We start from the raw sequence: 14960 nt of genomic DNA, 5'->3' as shown, positions 1-14960 counted from the left end.
GGGGCACTCTTCCGCCCACTGACCCCAGTGATGGGGCACTCTTCCGCCCACTGACCCCAGTGATGGGGCACTCTTCCGCCCACTGACCCCAGTGATGGGGCACTCTTCCGCCCACTGACCCCAGTGATGGGGCACTCTTCCGCCCACTGACCCCAGTGATGGGGCACTCTTCCGACCACTGACCCCAGTGATGGGGCACTATTCCTCCCACTGACCCCAGTGATGGGGCACTATTCCTCCCACTGATCCCAGTGATGGGGCACTCTTTCTCCCACTGACCCCAGTGATGAGGCACTCTTCCTCCCACTGATCCCAGTGATAGGGCACTCTTTCTCCCACTGATCCCAGTGATGGGGCACTCTTTCTCCCACTGATCCCAGTGATGGGGCACTCTTTCTCCCACTGATCCCAGTGATGGGGCACTCTTTCTCCCACTGACCCCAGTGATGGGGCACTCTTTCTTCCACTGACCCCAGTGATGAGGCACGCTTCCTCCCACTGACCCCAGTGATGGGGCACTCTTCCTCCCACTGAGCCCAGTGATGGTGCACTCTTTCTCCCACTGACCCCAGTGATGAGGCACGCTTCCTCCCACTGATCCCAGTGATGGGCACTCTGCCTCCCTCTGATCCCAATGATGGGGCACTATTCCTCCCACTGACACCAATGATGGGGCACTCTTCCTCCCACTGACCCCAGTGATGGGGCACTATTCCTCCCACTGATCCCAGTGATAGGGCACTCTTTCTCCCACTGATCCCAGTGATGGGGCACTCTTTCTCCCACTGATCCCAGTGATGGGGCACTCTTTCTCCCACTGATCCCAGTGATGGGGCACTCTTTCTCCCACTGACCCCAGTGATGGGGCACTCTTTCTTCCACTGACCCCAGTGATGAGGCACGCTTCCTCCCACTGACCCCAGTGATGGGGCACTCTTCCTCCCACTGAGCCCAGTGATGGTGCACTCTTTCTCCCACTGACCCCAGTGATGAGGCACGCTTCCTCCCACTGATCCCAGTGATGGGCACTCTGCCTCCCTCTGATCCCAATGATGGGGCACTATTCCTCCCACTGACACCAATGATGGGGCACTCTTCCTCCCACTGACCCCAGTGATGGGGCACTATTCCTCCCACTGACACCAATGATGCAGCTCTATTACCCCCATGCATGCCATTCCTCTGCAGTGTACGCAGTAGTGTGTCATGGGAAGCAATCACCCCAGTTTGGCTTTCTACTTCTTTAGCTAACTGCAGTGAACTTGCATAACGATTTTCTTCAACCCTTCTCATCAGAAAACGCTCCTTTCGAGGTGTTAACCTCCGTGGATGGCCTGGACATCTCTGTGAGATGGTTGCAGTTCCATCTTTGCTAAATTTTTGTATCACTTTTGCTACAGTAGTCTGGCTGATAAATAATTCTTTGCTGAACTTCTTGTAGCCTTCACTTTTCTTGTGTAAAGAAATGCTTTTCTTTCTCAGGCCTCGTGACATTTCTCTTCTATGTGGTGCCATTGCTGACAGCATGAAATGGGCGGGGTTTTCTTTGTTAGGTAATGCCCTTTTATAATCACCTGTCTGCTGGACACCTGTTTAATGAATAATTAGACTCACCTGGAGTTGAATTCTTGTTAATTAGGATTTTGTTTAAAATTCTCTTAAGACTTTCATTGGGGTGTATTCATTTTTGGAACATGGTCTTGAATGAATTTGTTAGGAAAAATACTTTTTTCCGTGTGCAACTTAACAAATCTTGTTTGCAATCAATGGCCAGCATTTGTGGAGGATTTTGTAGTATAGTGTCCCATAGAAAATGTAGATTCTGAAAGGAAAGTAAAGGTTTTCTGACAAATCTGTTGGGGTGTACTCATTTATACTGAGCACTGTATATACACAGTGTATGTATGCTATATATATAATATAATTTTTTTTTTTTTTTTTTTTAAGGGATTTTGCATTAATGGTATATGAAACATTAGTAATTACAGAGCGGCAAGGTTGTATATTAAAAAACAAGGTCATCTTATCAGGAAGTGTCAGCAACCAGATTCGGCTAAAGGCTTTGTTGATTGGGTTGTTCTGGGTCTATGGTCTAGTCCAGTGGTCTCCAAATTGCAGCCCTTTGATTGCCTTTATCTGGCCCTTGAGGCTCTATTTCTCCCACTGAAACCAATGATGGGGTACTGTTCCTGCCACTGATACCAAAGATGGGGTATTCTTCCTCCCACTGTCACTATGGATGGGACACACGTTCACCCACTGAAACCAATGATGGGACACTCTTCATTCCACTGACCCCAACAATGGGGCAGTCTTCTCACTGACACCAACAATGGGACAGTCTTCCTCCCACTGTCACCAAAGATGGGACACACGATCTCTCACTGACACCAATGATGGGACACTCTTCATCCCACTGACACCAACGATGGGGCAGTCTTCCTCCCACTTTCACCATCAATGGGACACTATTCCTACCACTGAGACCATTGATGAGATACTATTCCTACCACTGACACCAACAATGGGACACTCTTCCTCCCACTGACACCAACGTTGTTGCACTCCTTCCACTGACACCAATGATGGGCTACTCTTACTCTCACTGACACCAATGATGGGGCACTCTTCATCCCACTGACACCAATGATGGGTCAGTCTTCTGCTTACTGACACCAACAATGGAACACTCTTTACTGTCACCAACGATGAGACACCTAATTCTCCCAATGATACCAGTGATGGGGCATTATTCCTCCCACTGACACCAATGATGGGGCACTATTCCTCCCACGGACACCATTGATGGGACACTATTCCTACCACTGCCACCATCGATGGAACACTATTCCTACCACTGACACCAATGATGGGGCAATATTGCTTCCACTTACACCAATGATGGGGCAATATTGCTTCCACTTACACCAGTGATGGGGCACTATTCCTCTCACTGACACCAATGATGGGGCACTATTCCCACCACTGACACCAACTGTGTTGCACTCCTTCTTCCACTAACGACAATGATGGGGTACTCTTCCTCTCACTGACACCAACTGCAGTTTTAGTAACCCCCCCCCCGGCGTTGGGAGAATCCCTCCATGCAACATTTTACAGGCATTTCCCTGTATGGACTCAATCCAGTCTATTAAACGAGATACTTCAAGAGACCCTGTCATCAGATCATACACTTCATCAACAATTTTTCCATCACCTGAAAAAAGTCTTCCTTGTGTAAAATCCAAAACCCATGAAACTGTTGTTGGGTGCCGCCATCTTGTGTGTGATGTCAGCAGCCACTCTATAGTATTCTTCTGCACGCCTCCCCTGGCTGCTACATTAAACGTATGTCTGGAGATGAGGAGAGGGGTAAAGGAGCTGGGCCAGCACAGGCAGTATATAGATACTCCCAAAAGAGGAGAGGGCTGTGATGTACAAGGAGGCAGGGGGACTGTGCTAGTGAATCAAATCTTCCTGGAGAAGTCAAGTCGAGTTTAGAGGCACACTGCATATTTATTTATTTTTTGGTGTCAGGTTCTCTTTAAAACCACAGGGCAATGTAGGCAAAATATATGGGGAACATACACTCACACGGCACTGTGTGGTTCCTGTACATTCTGCATGCGTTGCACTATGGTACCCATGATTCTGTTTTGCTCCGTGCGGGAAATTCTGCTGTGTCCGTGGGGCTTATTCCCAGGAAGGGAAATAAACCCGTCTGTGGGGCATAGAAAGACTTGGCTGAAGAGCACAGAAGGAGCAAGGATTTAATTTTAGTGACGGCATTAATGTTGGATTTTTTTCTCTTCTTTCAGCTTGTCGACTACAGAGTAGAATTCAGTAAATGGTGGGTGACAGAATTGAAGACCATCAAGTTCCCTTCCCAGGGCACCGTCTTCGACTATTACATCGACCCCGAGACCAAGAAGTTTGAGCCGTGGTCTAAACTCATTCCAAAGTTTGATTTCGATCCAGAAATGCCTCTCCAGGTCTGTGTTTTATCCTCATCACAATTTATACCTGAATTGGTCCCTTTCCTGCAATGGGAGTGACTGTTCTGTCTGTGAAGGTGCTTGGTACACCACGGTATATGTCAGAGCTATATAAACGTATAACAATACTGTGGTGGGACATTAGAGTGTAAGCTCCTTTGGTGCAGGGAATGATGTGACTGACTCAGTGTTCTCTGTACAGCAATGCGGTATATGATAATAGTGTGTGACTGGGGGGGGGGGGGACATTAGAGTGTAAGCTCCTCTGGTACAGGAACTGATGTGACTGGCTCTGTACAACACTCTGATATATGTCAGAGCTATATAAACGTATAATAATAATGTGGGGGGACATTAGAGCGTAAGCTCCCCTGGTGCAGGGACTGATGTGACTGACTCATTGCTCTCTGTACAGCAATGTGGTATATGACAATAGTATGTCACTGTGGGGGGGGGGGGGGGGGGGACATTAGAGCGTAAGCTCCCCTGGTGCAGGGACTGATGTGACTGACTCATTGCTCTCTGTACAGCAATGCGGTATATGACAATAGTGTGTGACTGCGGGGGGGACATTAGAGCGTAAGCTCTTCTGGTACAGGGACTGATGTGACTGGCTCTGTACAACACTGTGATATATGTCAGAGCTATATAAACGTATAATAATACTGTGGAGGGGACAGTAGAGTGTAAGCTCCTTTGGTGCAGGGACTGATGTGACTGACTCAGTGTACTCTGTAAAGCAATGAGGTATATGACAATAGTATGTCACTGTGGGGGGAGGGGGACATTAGAGCGTAAGCTCCTCTGGTACAGGGACTGATGTGACTGGCTCAGTGTTCTCTGTACAGCACTGCGGTATATGTCAGAGCTATATAAATGTATAATAATAGTGTGTGACTGGTGGGACATTAGAGCGTAAGCTCCTCTGGTACAGAGACTGATGTGACTGGCTCAGTGTTCTCTGTACAGCAATGCGGTATATGACAATAGTGTGTGACTGTAGGGGGGGGGGGGCATTAGAGCGTAAGCTCCCCTGGTGCAGGGGCTGATGTGACTGACTCAGTGCTCTTTGTACAGCAATGCAGCATATGACAGTGTGTGACTGTGGTGGAGACATTAGAGTGTAAGCTCCTCTGGTGCAGAGACTGATGTGACTGGCTCTGTAGAACACTGTGATATATGTCAGAAATATATAAATGTATAATAATACTAATATTGTGTGACTGTGGTGGGATATTAGATTGTAAGCTTCTCTGATGCAGAAACTGGTTCGATGGGCTGTGTTCTCTGTACAGCACTCCAGTATATGTCAGAGCTATATAAATGTATAATAATAATAGTGTGTGACTGTGGGGGGTGCATGAGAGTGTAAGTTTTTCCGGTGCAGAGACTGATGTGACTGGCTCAGTGTTCTCTGTACAACACTCCAGTATATGTCAGAGCTATATAAATGTTTAATAGCAGTGTGTGACTGCGGGAGGGCAGTAGAGTGCAAGCTCCTCTGGTGCAGAGACTGATGTGACTGGCTGAGAGCTCTCTGTACGGCACTGCAGTATATGTCAGAGATATATAAATGTATAATAATACTGATATTGTGCGACTGTGGTGGGATATTAGATCGTAAGCTCTTCTGATGCAGAAACTGGTTTGACTAGCTCAGTGTTCTTTGTACAGCACCTCAGAATATGTCAGAGCTATATAAATGTATAATAATAATAGTGTGTGACTGTGGGGGGGGTACATTAGAGTGTAAGTTATTCCAGTTCAGAGACTGATGTGACTGGCTCAGTGATCTCTGTATAGCACTCCAGTATATGTCAGAGCTATATAAATGTATAGTAGTGTGTGACTGCGGTGGGACATTAGAGTGTAAGCTCCTCTGGTGCAGAGACTGATGTGACTGGCTTTGTGTTCTCTGTACAGCATTGCGGTATATGTCAGAGCTATATAAAAGTGTAATAATAATATGTGACTGCGGTGGGACATTAGAGCGTAAGCTTTTGTTTTGCAGTGATTGATGTAAAATGTTCTTTGTACAGCACTGCAGATTATGTTTGCATCATATAAAACCGTCAAATACACTTTTCCGCTGTGGATGGCTGTACACTTTATAGTGAGTTTTACTAACTTGCAATGCTTTTCCAAAGTCACCCCCCCCCTCCCATCCTGGTGGAGTAATCTGTTCTCCTGCTTTTATCACCCCCTCCTCGCTTTATTGGCCCCCTCCGCCTCCTTCTCCCTGTTGATATAACAGTTGGTAAAGCAGGGCATTATTCTGAGCACAAAACCGTTTTGACTATCATATTGTATCAATACAGCGCACAATGCAGCCGAATTTCACTTTCATCATTCTTAAGACCGGCTAAATACTGCTTAGATTTCCCGCAAAGAGAAAAGATGAAACGACGAATGCAGCAGCGGCAGCATTGTGAGCGAGACACAGAGCCGGGCCATTTATCTCCCACGATCACCATTGTTTGCTCTTTATCGTCTCCCATTATTCTGAAATTTAAGATTGAAATCTGGAATATTTCCTAGCAGAGAGCACATGTGAGCTGAACTGATATGGCTTTAGTCTACTCGTGTACAGAAGGGTACCTGTCCTTAGAAGCTGAGTACAAATGAGTGTATCCACTAAACGGCCAAAAGTTTTGTCGACAAATGGCCATCACTCCAATATGAGCTTGCTGGACATTCAGATCCAAAATCATGGCCATTAATATGGTCGTTGTCCACCTTTAGGTCTAATATAGCCTACATTCTTCTGGGAAGGCTCTCCACAAGATTTTGGAGGATGTCATTGGGGATCTGTGCCTATTTGTGAGGTCAGATACTGATGCTGGATGAGAAGACTCACCATCAGCATTCCAATTCATCCCAAAGGTGTTCAGCAGGGTCGAGGTCAGGGCTTTGTGCAGGACACTCCAGTTCCTTCACACCAAATTGGTCAAACCACGTCTTTATGGAGCTGGCTTTGTACACCGGGGTACAGCCATGGTGGAACAGAACAGGATCTTCACCAGAGGCATAACTAGAACCAGGGGCGGACTGACAACTCATGGGGCCCCCGGGCAAAAGGGGATCATGGGGCCCCTGTGTCCTTGCCCAAACTCAAAAAAGCCTATGAAAAAGGTACCAGGGGCATCTCATGGGGCCCCCTACTGACCCCGGGCCCTCGGGCAGTGCCCGAGTTTCCAAATGGTCAGTCCGCCCCTGACTAGAACCTTCAGGGCTCCAGTCAGAAACCAAGAAACCTCCTGACCGCCGGGGCCCTCTCCATCGGTCCTGGGGCTCTTTGCTTTGCCCCGAGGCCCTTTCCTCCAAGTCTTTCCCTCTGGGCCTGAGGCCCTTTAATCCCATCGCAGCGCCCTTTATAAGACCTGGTTCAGACTGCTGTGACTTATCATACAATTTGCGACACATAACGTCGCATGACAAATAAAAAACATAAATTTCAATATGTGCTGCCTTAACCAATGCTATTCAAGTCACAACAACAAAAGAAAAAACAGTTTCTGCAATAATTTTCTGCAACTGCAGCGCAATTTGAGTGCCATACATTGCAATGTTAAATCACAAAAGTTGCAAGGAAATCACAAGCAAGTCCCATGACTCTGGGGTGTGAACCGAGCCTTATAGTCCTGCAGTGTGGGACCCTTTCACATGTTCTGCAGTGGGCTCTTCTACTTGCTGTTTCGAAGCCCCCCAACAGTGGCGGAATGTAGGGACCCAGTCGCAAGTGCAACCTTTGCGACTCTGGTAGTTCCACCACTTTTCACCAAACTGTTACTGCAAAGTTTGAAACCCCAGTTGTCTGATATTCACTGCAAACACTTGAACTCAGACACTTGGAGGTGTACACATAGATGTGGCCATATAAATGCAGGTATGCATCACTTCCAGGGGCGGACTGACCATTTGGAAACTCGGCACTGCCCGAGGGCCCGGGGTCAGTAGGGGGCCCCATGAGATGCCCCTGGTACCTTTTACATAGGCTTTTTTGAGTTTGGGCAAGGACACAGGGGCCCCATGATCCCCTATTGCCCGGGAGCCCCATGAGTTGTCAGTCCACCCCTGATCACTCCCTTCTTATTCAGCTTCTGAACACTGGATCCCCATTCACATGCATGTATTGGCATATTGCATAGTGTCGCCCATCAACAATAGTTTATGCAGTTTTTCCCAGTTACAGTTTTCTTAAATGAAAAACTCTGGTCATTTTTTTTAGATTCTTTTTGTACTATGGCAGGGTAGCTGTGATACCTGTCTTTACTTGATACCCTCACAAACCTTGTCATGTCTGTACTTCCTACTGTTCATTGCTATATGCACACAATTTCAGCCACTGTAAAAACACCTATTTGGGAAACCGAGACTGCATGGCAGCATTGCGCAAGGTCACAAAACGCTCCACCACTCAGATTCCTCCTCAAATGTCCCTTTTTAGTTGTTTTAGAGATACACTATATTGCCAAAAGTATTGGGCCATCTGCCTTTCCACGCACATGAACTTTAATGGCCCCCAGTCTTAGTCCGTAGGGTTCAATATTGAGTTGGCCCCGCCCTTTGCAGCTATAACAGCTTCAGCTCTTCTGGGAAGGCCGTCCACAAGGTTTAGGAGGGTGTCTATGGGAAGGTTGGACCATTCTTCCAGAAGCACATTTGTCAGGTCAGGCACTGATGTCGGGGGAGGAGGCCTGGCTTGCAGTCTCCGCTCTAATTCATCCCAAATGTGTTCTATAGGGTTGAGGTCAGGACTCTGTGCAGGACAGTCAAGTTCCTCCACCCCAAACTGGCTCCTCCATGTCTTTATGGACCTTGGTTTGTGCACTGGGGGGCAGTCATGTTGGAACAGGAAGGGGCCATCCCCAAACTCTTCCCACAAAGTTGGGAGCATGAAATTGTCCAAAATGTCTTAGTGTGCTGGCATCTTAAGTGTTCCCGTTACTGGAACAAGGGGGCCAAGCCCAACCCCTGAGAAATAACCCCACACCATAATCTGCCCCAAACTTTACACTTGGCACAATGCAATCAGGCAAGTATTGTTCTCCTGGCAACCGCCAAACCGAGACACGTCCATTGGATTGGCAGACAGAGAAGCGTGATTTGTCACTCCAGATAACACTTCTCCACTGCTCTAGAGTCCAGTGGCGGCGTGCTTTACACCACTGCATCCGACGCTTTGCATTGCTCTTGGTGATATAAGGCTTGGATGCAGCTGCTCGGTCATGGAAACCCATTCCATTAAGCTGTCTATACATTGTTGTTGAGCTAACCTGAAGGCCTCACAGAGTTTGCAGGTCTTGAGCTATTGACTCTGCAGGCAGCTGGGGACTTCTGCGCACTGTGCACTTCAGCATACGCTGACCCCGCTCTGTCATGTGACGTGGCCTACCACTTGGTGGCTGAGTTGCTGCTGTTCCCAGTTGCTTCCACTTTGTTATAATCCCACTAACAGTTGAGCGTGGAATATTTAGTAGCCAGGAAATCTCACAGATGGACTTATTGCACAGGTGACAACCTATCACGGGACCACGCTTGGAGTCACTGAGCTCCTGAGAGCGACCCATTCTTTCACAAATGTTTGTAGAAGCAGTCTGCATACCTAGGTGCTTGATTTTTTACAGCTGTGGCCATGGAGGTGATTGGAACACCTGAATCCAATGATTTGGAGGGTGTCCAAATACTGTTGGCAATATTGTGTATGTATTTTGTAACTTCATGTCCCTATCCTGTTACTGGCCCAAAGCGGTATGGGTCTCATTACTGCCCCAGAAGCAATATGGGTCCAACCATTGTCCCAGACATGTTATGGATCCAGACACTGCCCCAGAATTGTTGTTGATCCAATCACTGCTCCAGAACCAGTGTGGGTCCTGTCACTGCGCAGAAGTGGTATGGATCCCATCACTGCCCCAGTTATGGTATGAGACCCATTACTGCCCCAGAACTAGTGTGTGTCTTGTCACTGCCCCAGAACCTTTATGGGTCCCATCATTGTGCCAAAAGTGATATGGGTCCTATCCCTGTCTCAGAAGCTGCATGGGTCTCATCATTGCCCCAAAACCAGCATGTATGCTTTTACTGCCTCTGAAGTGATATGAGTTCCCTCATTACCCTGAAAACAAGTATGGCTCCCGCGACTGACCATTTGGAAACTCGGGCAGGGCCTGGGGTCAGTAGGGGGCCCCATGAGATGCCCCTGGTACCTTTTTCATAGGTTTTTTTGAGTTTGGGCAAGGACACAGGGGTCCCATGATCCCCTATTGCCCGGGGGCCCCATGAGTTGTCAGTCCGCCCCTGGCTATGGGTCATGTCACTGTCCCGAAAAGAGTTTAGTTCTGGTCACTGCTGCCTCATAAGCAGAATGGGTCCCAAAATCACTCCAGAACCGTTATGGGTTTGGTCACTTCCACAGAATTGTTATGGATCCTGTCATTGCCCTAAAAGCAGTATGTATTGCACCAGTCAAAGACTGGAATCTTCTGGCTTGTTTGAGTAGAAAAGATACAATGAGAATGGGACCCAATGAGATTTGAACCTTTTGTGTTATCGGTTGTACTGTCATGATGTAGGGATCTCTCTCTATGTGACCTATGCTACGTTAGGGTCACAGGATTTCCATAAATTGGGCTGACTCTGTCCTTTTTCAGGCCTGTTTGGTGCACACCACTGAGACCATCCGAGTCCGTTACTTCATGGACAAACTGCTGGAGAACAGGAGGCCAGTCATGTTGGTGGGAAATGCTGGCACTGGGAAGTCGGTGCTGGTTGGAGAGAAGCTGTCTTCTCTGGATGCTGATGAGTATTTAATCAAGAACGTCCCTTTCAACTACTACACCACGTCGGCCATGCTGCAAGGTAATACATGTCGCTATCTCTATCAGCTGTTATTTTTTTTTGATTGATGATTTGGTGGTCATGTTAGCCCCCCATTGTGTGGGCAACAAAAACTGCTTTCTCTAATAGCTGCATGGATGCAGAATGGCTGCCGCTGCCATGTATTAGAAAAACATGACAATCTCCACTCAGTTAAAGAGAAAAATGGCCTCCTCCTCAACATTGGGCATGAAAGCTATACAAGAAAATCATTCCATCATCCCACTGAGGCATCCAACTTATGTGACTAAGCTTTCAGTCAATGTTTCTGGGGCAATGAAGGCTGTGTGGGTGTAAGAGAACATAATGACCATCATCTTATCTTACAGTCTCACCTATTCTACAATTGTGGTGGTGTTTTCTGGTCCCTAACTGCTTTGGGTGTTCTCAAAAAAATAAATATCTTTTAGAAAAATATCTTTATCTTTTAGAAGTGTTGACACTCCTACAGAACTGTTCGAAATGGCTGAAAAGTTTGTGTTGCTTTACCCATATACATGCAACAAAAAGTAAACGGCGCTCATGGAGACACGAGATGACTGTAGTGCATATTGGACAATAGGTTACATCAGTGTTCAGGAAAGATCTACATCATGACCCAGCAACTTGTAGGGATAAGTTCATTTGGTGAAATTTATTTTGCCGTTATGCAATTTTGCTTGCGGAAAATCTCAGTTTTGCTGATTGAGCTGCATATGTGAAAAGAAAACACAACCTATTTTTTTTCTTTATTTCGAACAGTCATTTTTAGGTGGGGTTCTGTGGAACCTTGGGGTTTTCTTCAGAAGTTGCTAGGAGTTTCTTGAGCTGTGGCTGATTGACCTCCAATCTGGTGGTCTGCACAGCAGAGAAATACACAGCAGCATGTTTCCCTAGTAAAGCACACACAGTAAAACCGCACACAGTTAACCCCTTGATTGCCCCAGATGTTAACCCCTTCCTGTCCAGTGTCGTTAGTACAGTGTCAGTGCTTTTTATTAGCACTGATCACTGTATTGGTGTCACTGGGGATGTCAGTGGCAGTTAGTTCCCACCCAGTGTCAGAATGCCCGCCGTTGTCCCGCTATAAGTCGTTGATTGCCACCATTACAAGTACAAAAAAAATACAAATAAAAATTCCAGTGTATGTACCACCATTTGTAGATGCTATAACTTTCACATAAACCAATTAATTTACACTGAATAAAACTAAAAAAAACCTGCGCCACAGAAAAATTAGATATATACTCCAATCAAATTCTAAATGCTGCTGTTCATGAAAGGAAAAAAAACAATCAATTATATATATAAACACTCCACAGCGCAAAAAAAAATTCAAATAAATAAATGTGTAAAAAGTCTAAAAAAAAAAAAAAAAGTCCCAAAAGTATATAAATTGTGCTACAATCCCAATAATAGTGCTCAACAAAATCTTCAACCAAAAAAAAAAAAAATTATAAAAATAAAATCACAACTAATTAAAGGGAACTTGTCAGGAATGGGATTTTGGAAGCGGCTAACGCTGATATTTGGGGCTGTCATCCTCACAATCATTACCTGGGGCAAATCAGCATGTTGAGCGTTCCCATCACTGGATGCATGCTTGTTCAAAGCAGGTAGTGAAATAAAGACAGGTTCCCTTTAAGGCTTGACCGCGTCCATCTAACAAATATCTAAAAGGAAGTATTCCTATCAGCCAATCAGTGTGTTTTTTATTGAGATGCAAATCTCATGGAAATTGAACATGCTATTGACAGTCACTTCTCCAGAGGGTGTCGATGTCGCGGCTTGGTGCCGTGTGATGGCGGGTGCTGTCCTTGTCATACACAGCTTTTAGGTGCCAGTATCTATCATTACTAAAATGTAGCACTGCCACAAATGATATAAATGAGCCGCAGCCGATCGGTGTTGTTATGGTGATGTCCGTACACGGATCTGAGCTGTCTGTGATTATTATGTAGTTGGCTAAAAGAAGGAAAAAAAACAAGAATTTGGATTGGCAGGTCTGGGCTGCCTGCTGGCGCGTACAGTTCTTCCACCCACAAGAATTCCTTTCAAAGGTCATATTTTCTTCATAAAAAATATATAAATGTAAACTAGGCTGAGTCGCGCACCGCGAGTATAAATATATGTAAAACGCTCCGTAAAATAATAAATGTTGGGATGAAAAGAGGCACATCCATCGAATTCAACAAAAAAGATTAAAATAAAATAAAACCGCCACGCATCCTCTGAACTCCCTTAATAAAAACATCATCCAATTTGCTGTAACTGGGAAAAAAAATCCCTTCCTGATCCCCCAAGGTAGCGGTCTCCAAACCTTTTAGTGAGAGGTCCTCGTACATGTTTGCAAGTATTTGCAGGATGGAAAAAAAAAATCAGTTTTATAAAGGAATGAATACATTTTACATAGAGCTTTTTTTGTAATGGTCATTCTATGATAACAGTAAAACCATACAAATTCCAGATAGGCTTGATCCATTAATAAAGTTTAAAGGAAAAAAAAACAGTTTGCACCTTTCTCATCAGAGTCCTGTTTACATCAACATCCATCCTTACATCAAAGTACTCCATTACATCGTTGTCCCCATCAGGGTCCCTCCTTACATCAGGGTCCCTCCTTACATCAGGTTCCCCATTAGTGCCCCTCCTTACATCAGGTTCCCCATCAGTGCCCCTCCTTACATCAGGGTCCCCATCAGTGCCCTTCCTTACATCAGGGTCCCATTTAGTGCCCCTCCTTACATAAGGGGCCCCATCAGTGCCCCTCCTTACATCAGGGTCCCTCCTTACATCAGATTCTCCAGTAGTGCCCCTCCTTACATCAGGGTCCCCATCAGTGGCCCTCCTTACATCTGGGTCTCTCCTTACATCTGGGTCCCTCCTAACATCAGGGTCCCCATCAAGGTCCCTCCTTACATCAGATTCTCCATTAGTGCCCCTCCTTACATCAGGGTCCCCATCAGTGCCCCTCCTTACATCAGGGTCCCTCCTTACATCAGGTTCCCCATCAGTGACTCTCCTTACATCAGGGTCCCATTCAGTGCCCCTCCTTACATCAGGGTCCCATTCAGTGCCCCTCTTTACATCAGGGCCACCATCAGTGCCCCTCCTTACATCAGGGTCCCCGTCAGTGCCCCTCCTTAAATCAGGGTCCCCGTTTGTTCCCCTCCTTACATCAGGGTCCCCTCCTTACATCAGGGTCCCCATCAGGGTCCCTCCTTACATCAGGGTCCCTCCTTACATCAGGTTCCCCATCAGTGACTCTCTTTACATCAGAGTCCCATTCAGTGCCCATCCTTACAACAGGGTCCCCATCAGGGTCCTTCCTTACATCAGGCTCCCCATCAGGGCGCCTCCTTACATTAGGGTCCCCATCAGTTCCCCTCCTTACATCAGGTCCTCTTTACATTAGAGCTCCCCTTACATAAAGGTCCCCATCCGAGTACTCCCTAACGTCAGTGTTTCCCCTTACATCAGAGTGCCCCCTAGTGAAGGGAACCACAGCATACGATGGGGGAAACAGGTATTTGATCCATCCGCTCAGTAGAATACCTGTACTGGCCGGGGAGCGGTGATGTTTTTAGGACTGGGCCACCAGAATGATAAGTACAGTCACTGTACCACCATTTTCAAGAGAGGGTATCCTGAGCAGCAGGGAAGGGACCAGCCCAGCGAAAGGCCTGAAGTCATTCACCAACCCATTAAGCTGTCAGGAAGGACAGTGTGAGTGCTCCTACACCCCCTGGGCCGCATAAGAGGAGAGGGCAGTCAGGTGGAAAACTCAACTAGCTTCTCATCTGGGGCTGCTGTGCTAGATTGAAAGTTCCTGGGCCCCCTTGCCCAGGGAATACCCTCAGAACAGCTGGGTGAAGAGGATAATTCACCTGGGGTCTGAGGAGGTACACCAGAGAGCTGGAATGCTCTCGAAGGAGAGACTATTTTGTTCATATCTGTACATAGTTTCTAAGGCTTTTGTCCTCAAGTTTGCAGTTCCCTTGGGCATGCCATACACCCCTCAACCCCATCCAAGGCTTAAACCCCTAATAAAACAACTAAACCAAGCTCAAGGACTGTTTATTGTTTCCAGTGTGCAAAGTGTAGAAG

The 14960-nt window shown here is 46.6% G+C and overlaps 1 protein-coding gene across 1 annotated transcript in view; it reads left to right on the top strand.

Moving 5' to 3' along the window:
• Positions 1-14960, top strand: part of DNAH9 (dynein axonemal heavy chain 9) — a 336995-nt gene that overhangs the window by 137586 nt on the left and 184449 nt on the right. The window contains exons 37-38 of the mRNA XM_089663852.1: positions 3819-3992; positions 10649-10856. Of these exons, the coding sequence (XP_089519978.1) occupies positions 3819-3992; positions 10649-10856 (382 nt within the window). The remainder of the gene's footprint in view (positions 1-3818; positions 3993-10648; positions 10857-14960) is intronic.

This window comes from Staurois parvus, unplaced genomic scaffold (genome assembly GCF_062004578.1).
Source record: "Staurois parvus isolate SC_StPar_1 unplaced genomic scaffold, SC_StPar_1.0 ptg001787l, whole genome shotgun sequence".
In the NCBI taxonomy this organism is placed as follows: Eukaryota; Metazoa; Chordata; class Amphibia; order Anura; family Ranidae; genus Staurois; species Staurois parvus.
This window is presented reverse-complemented; position numbering and strand designations above follow the sequence as displayed.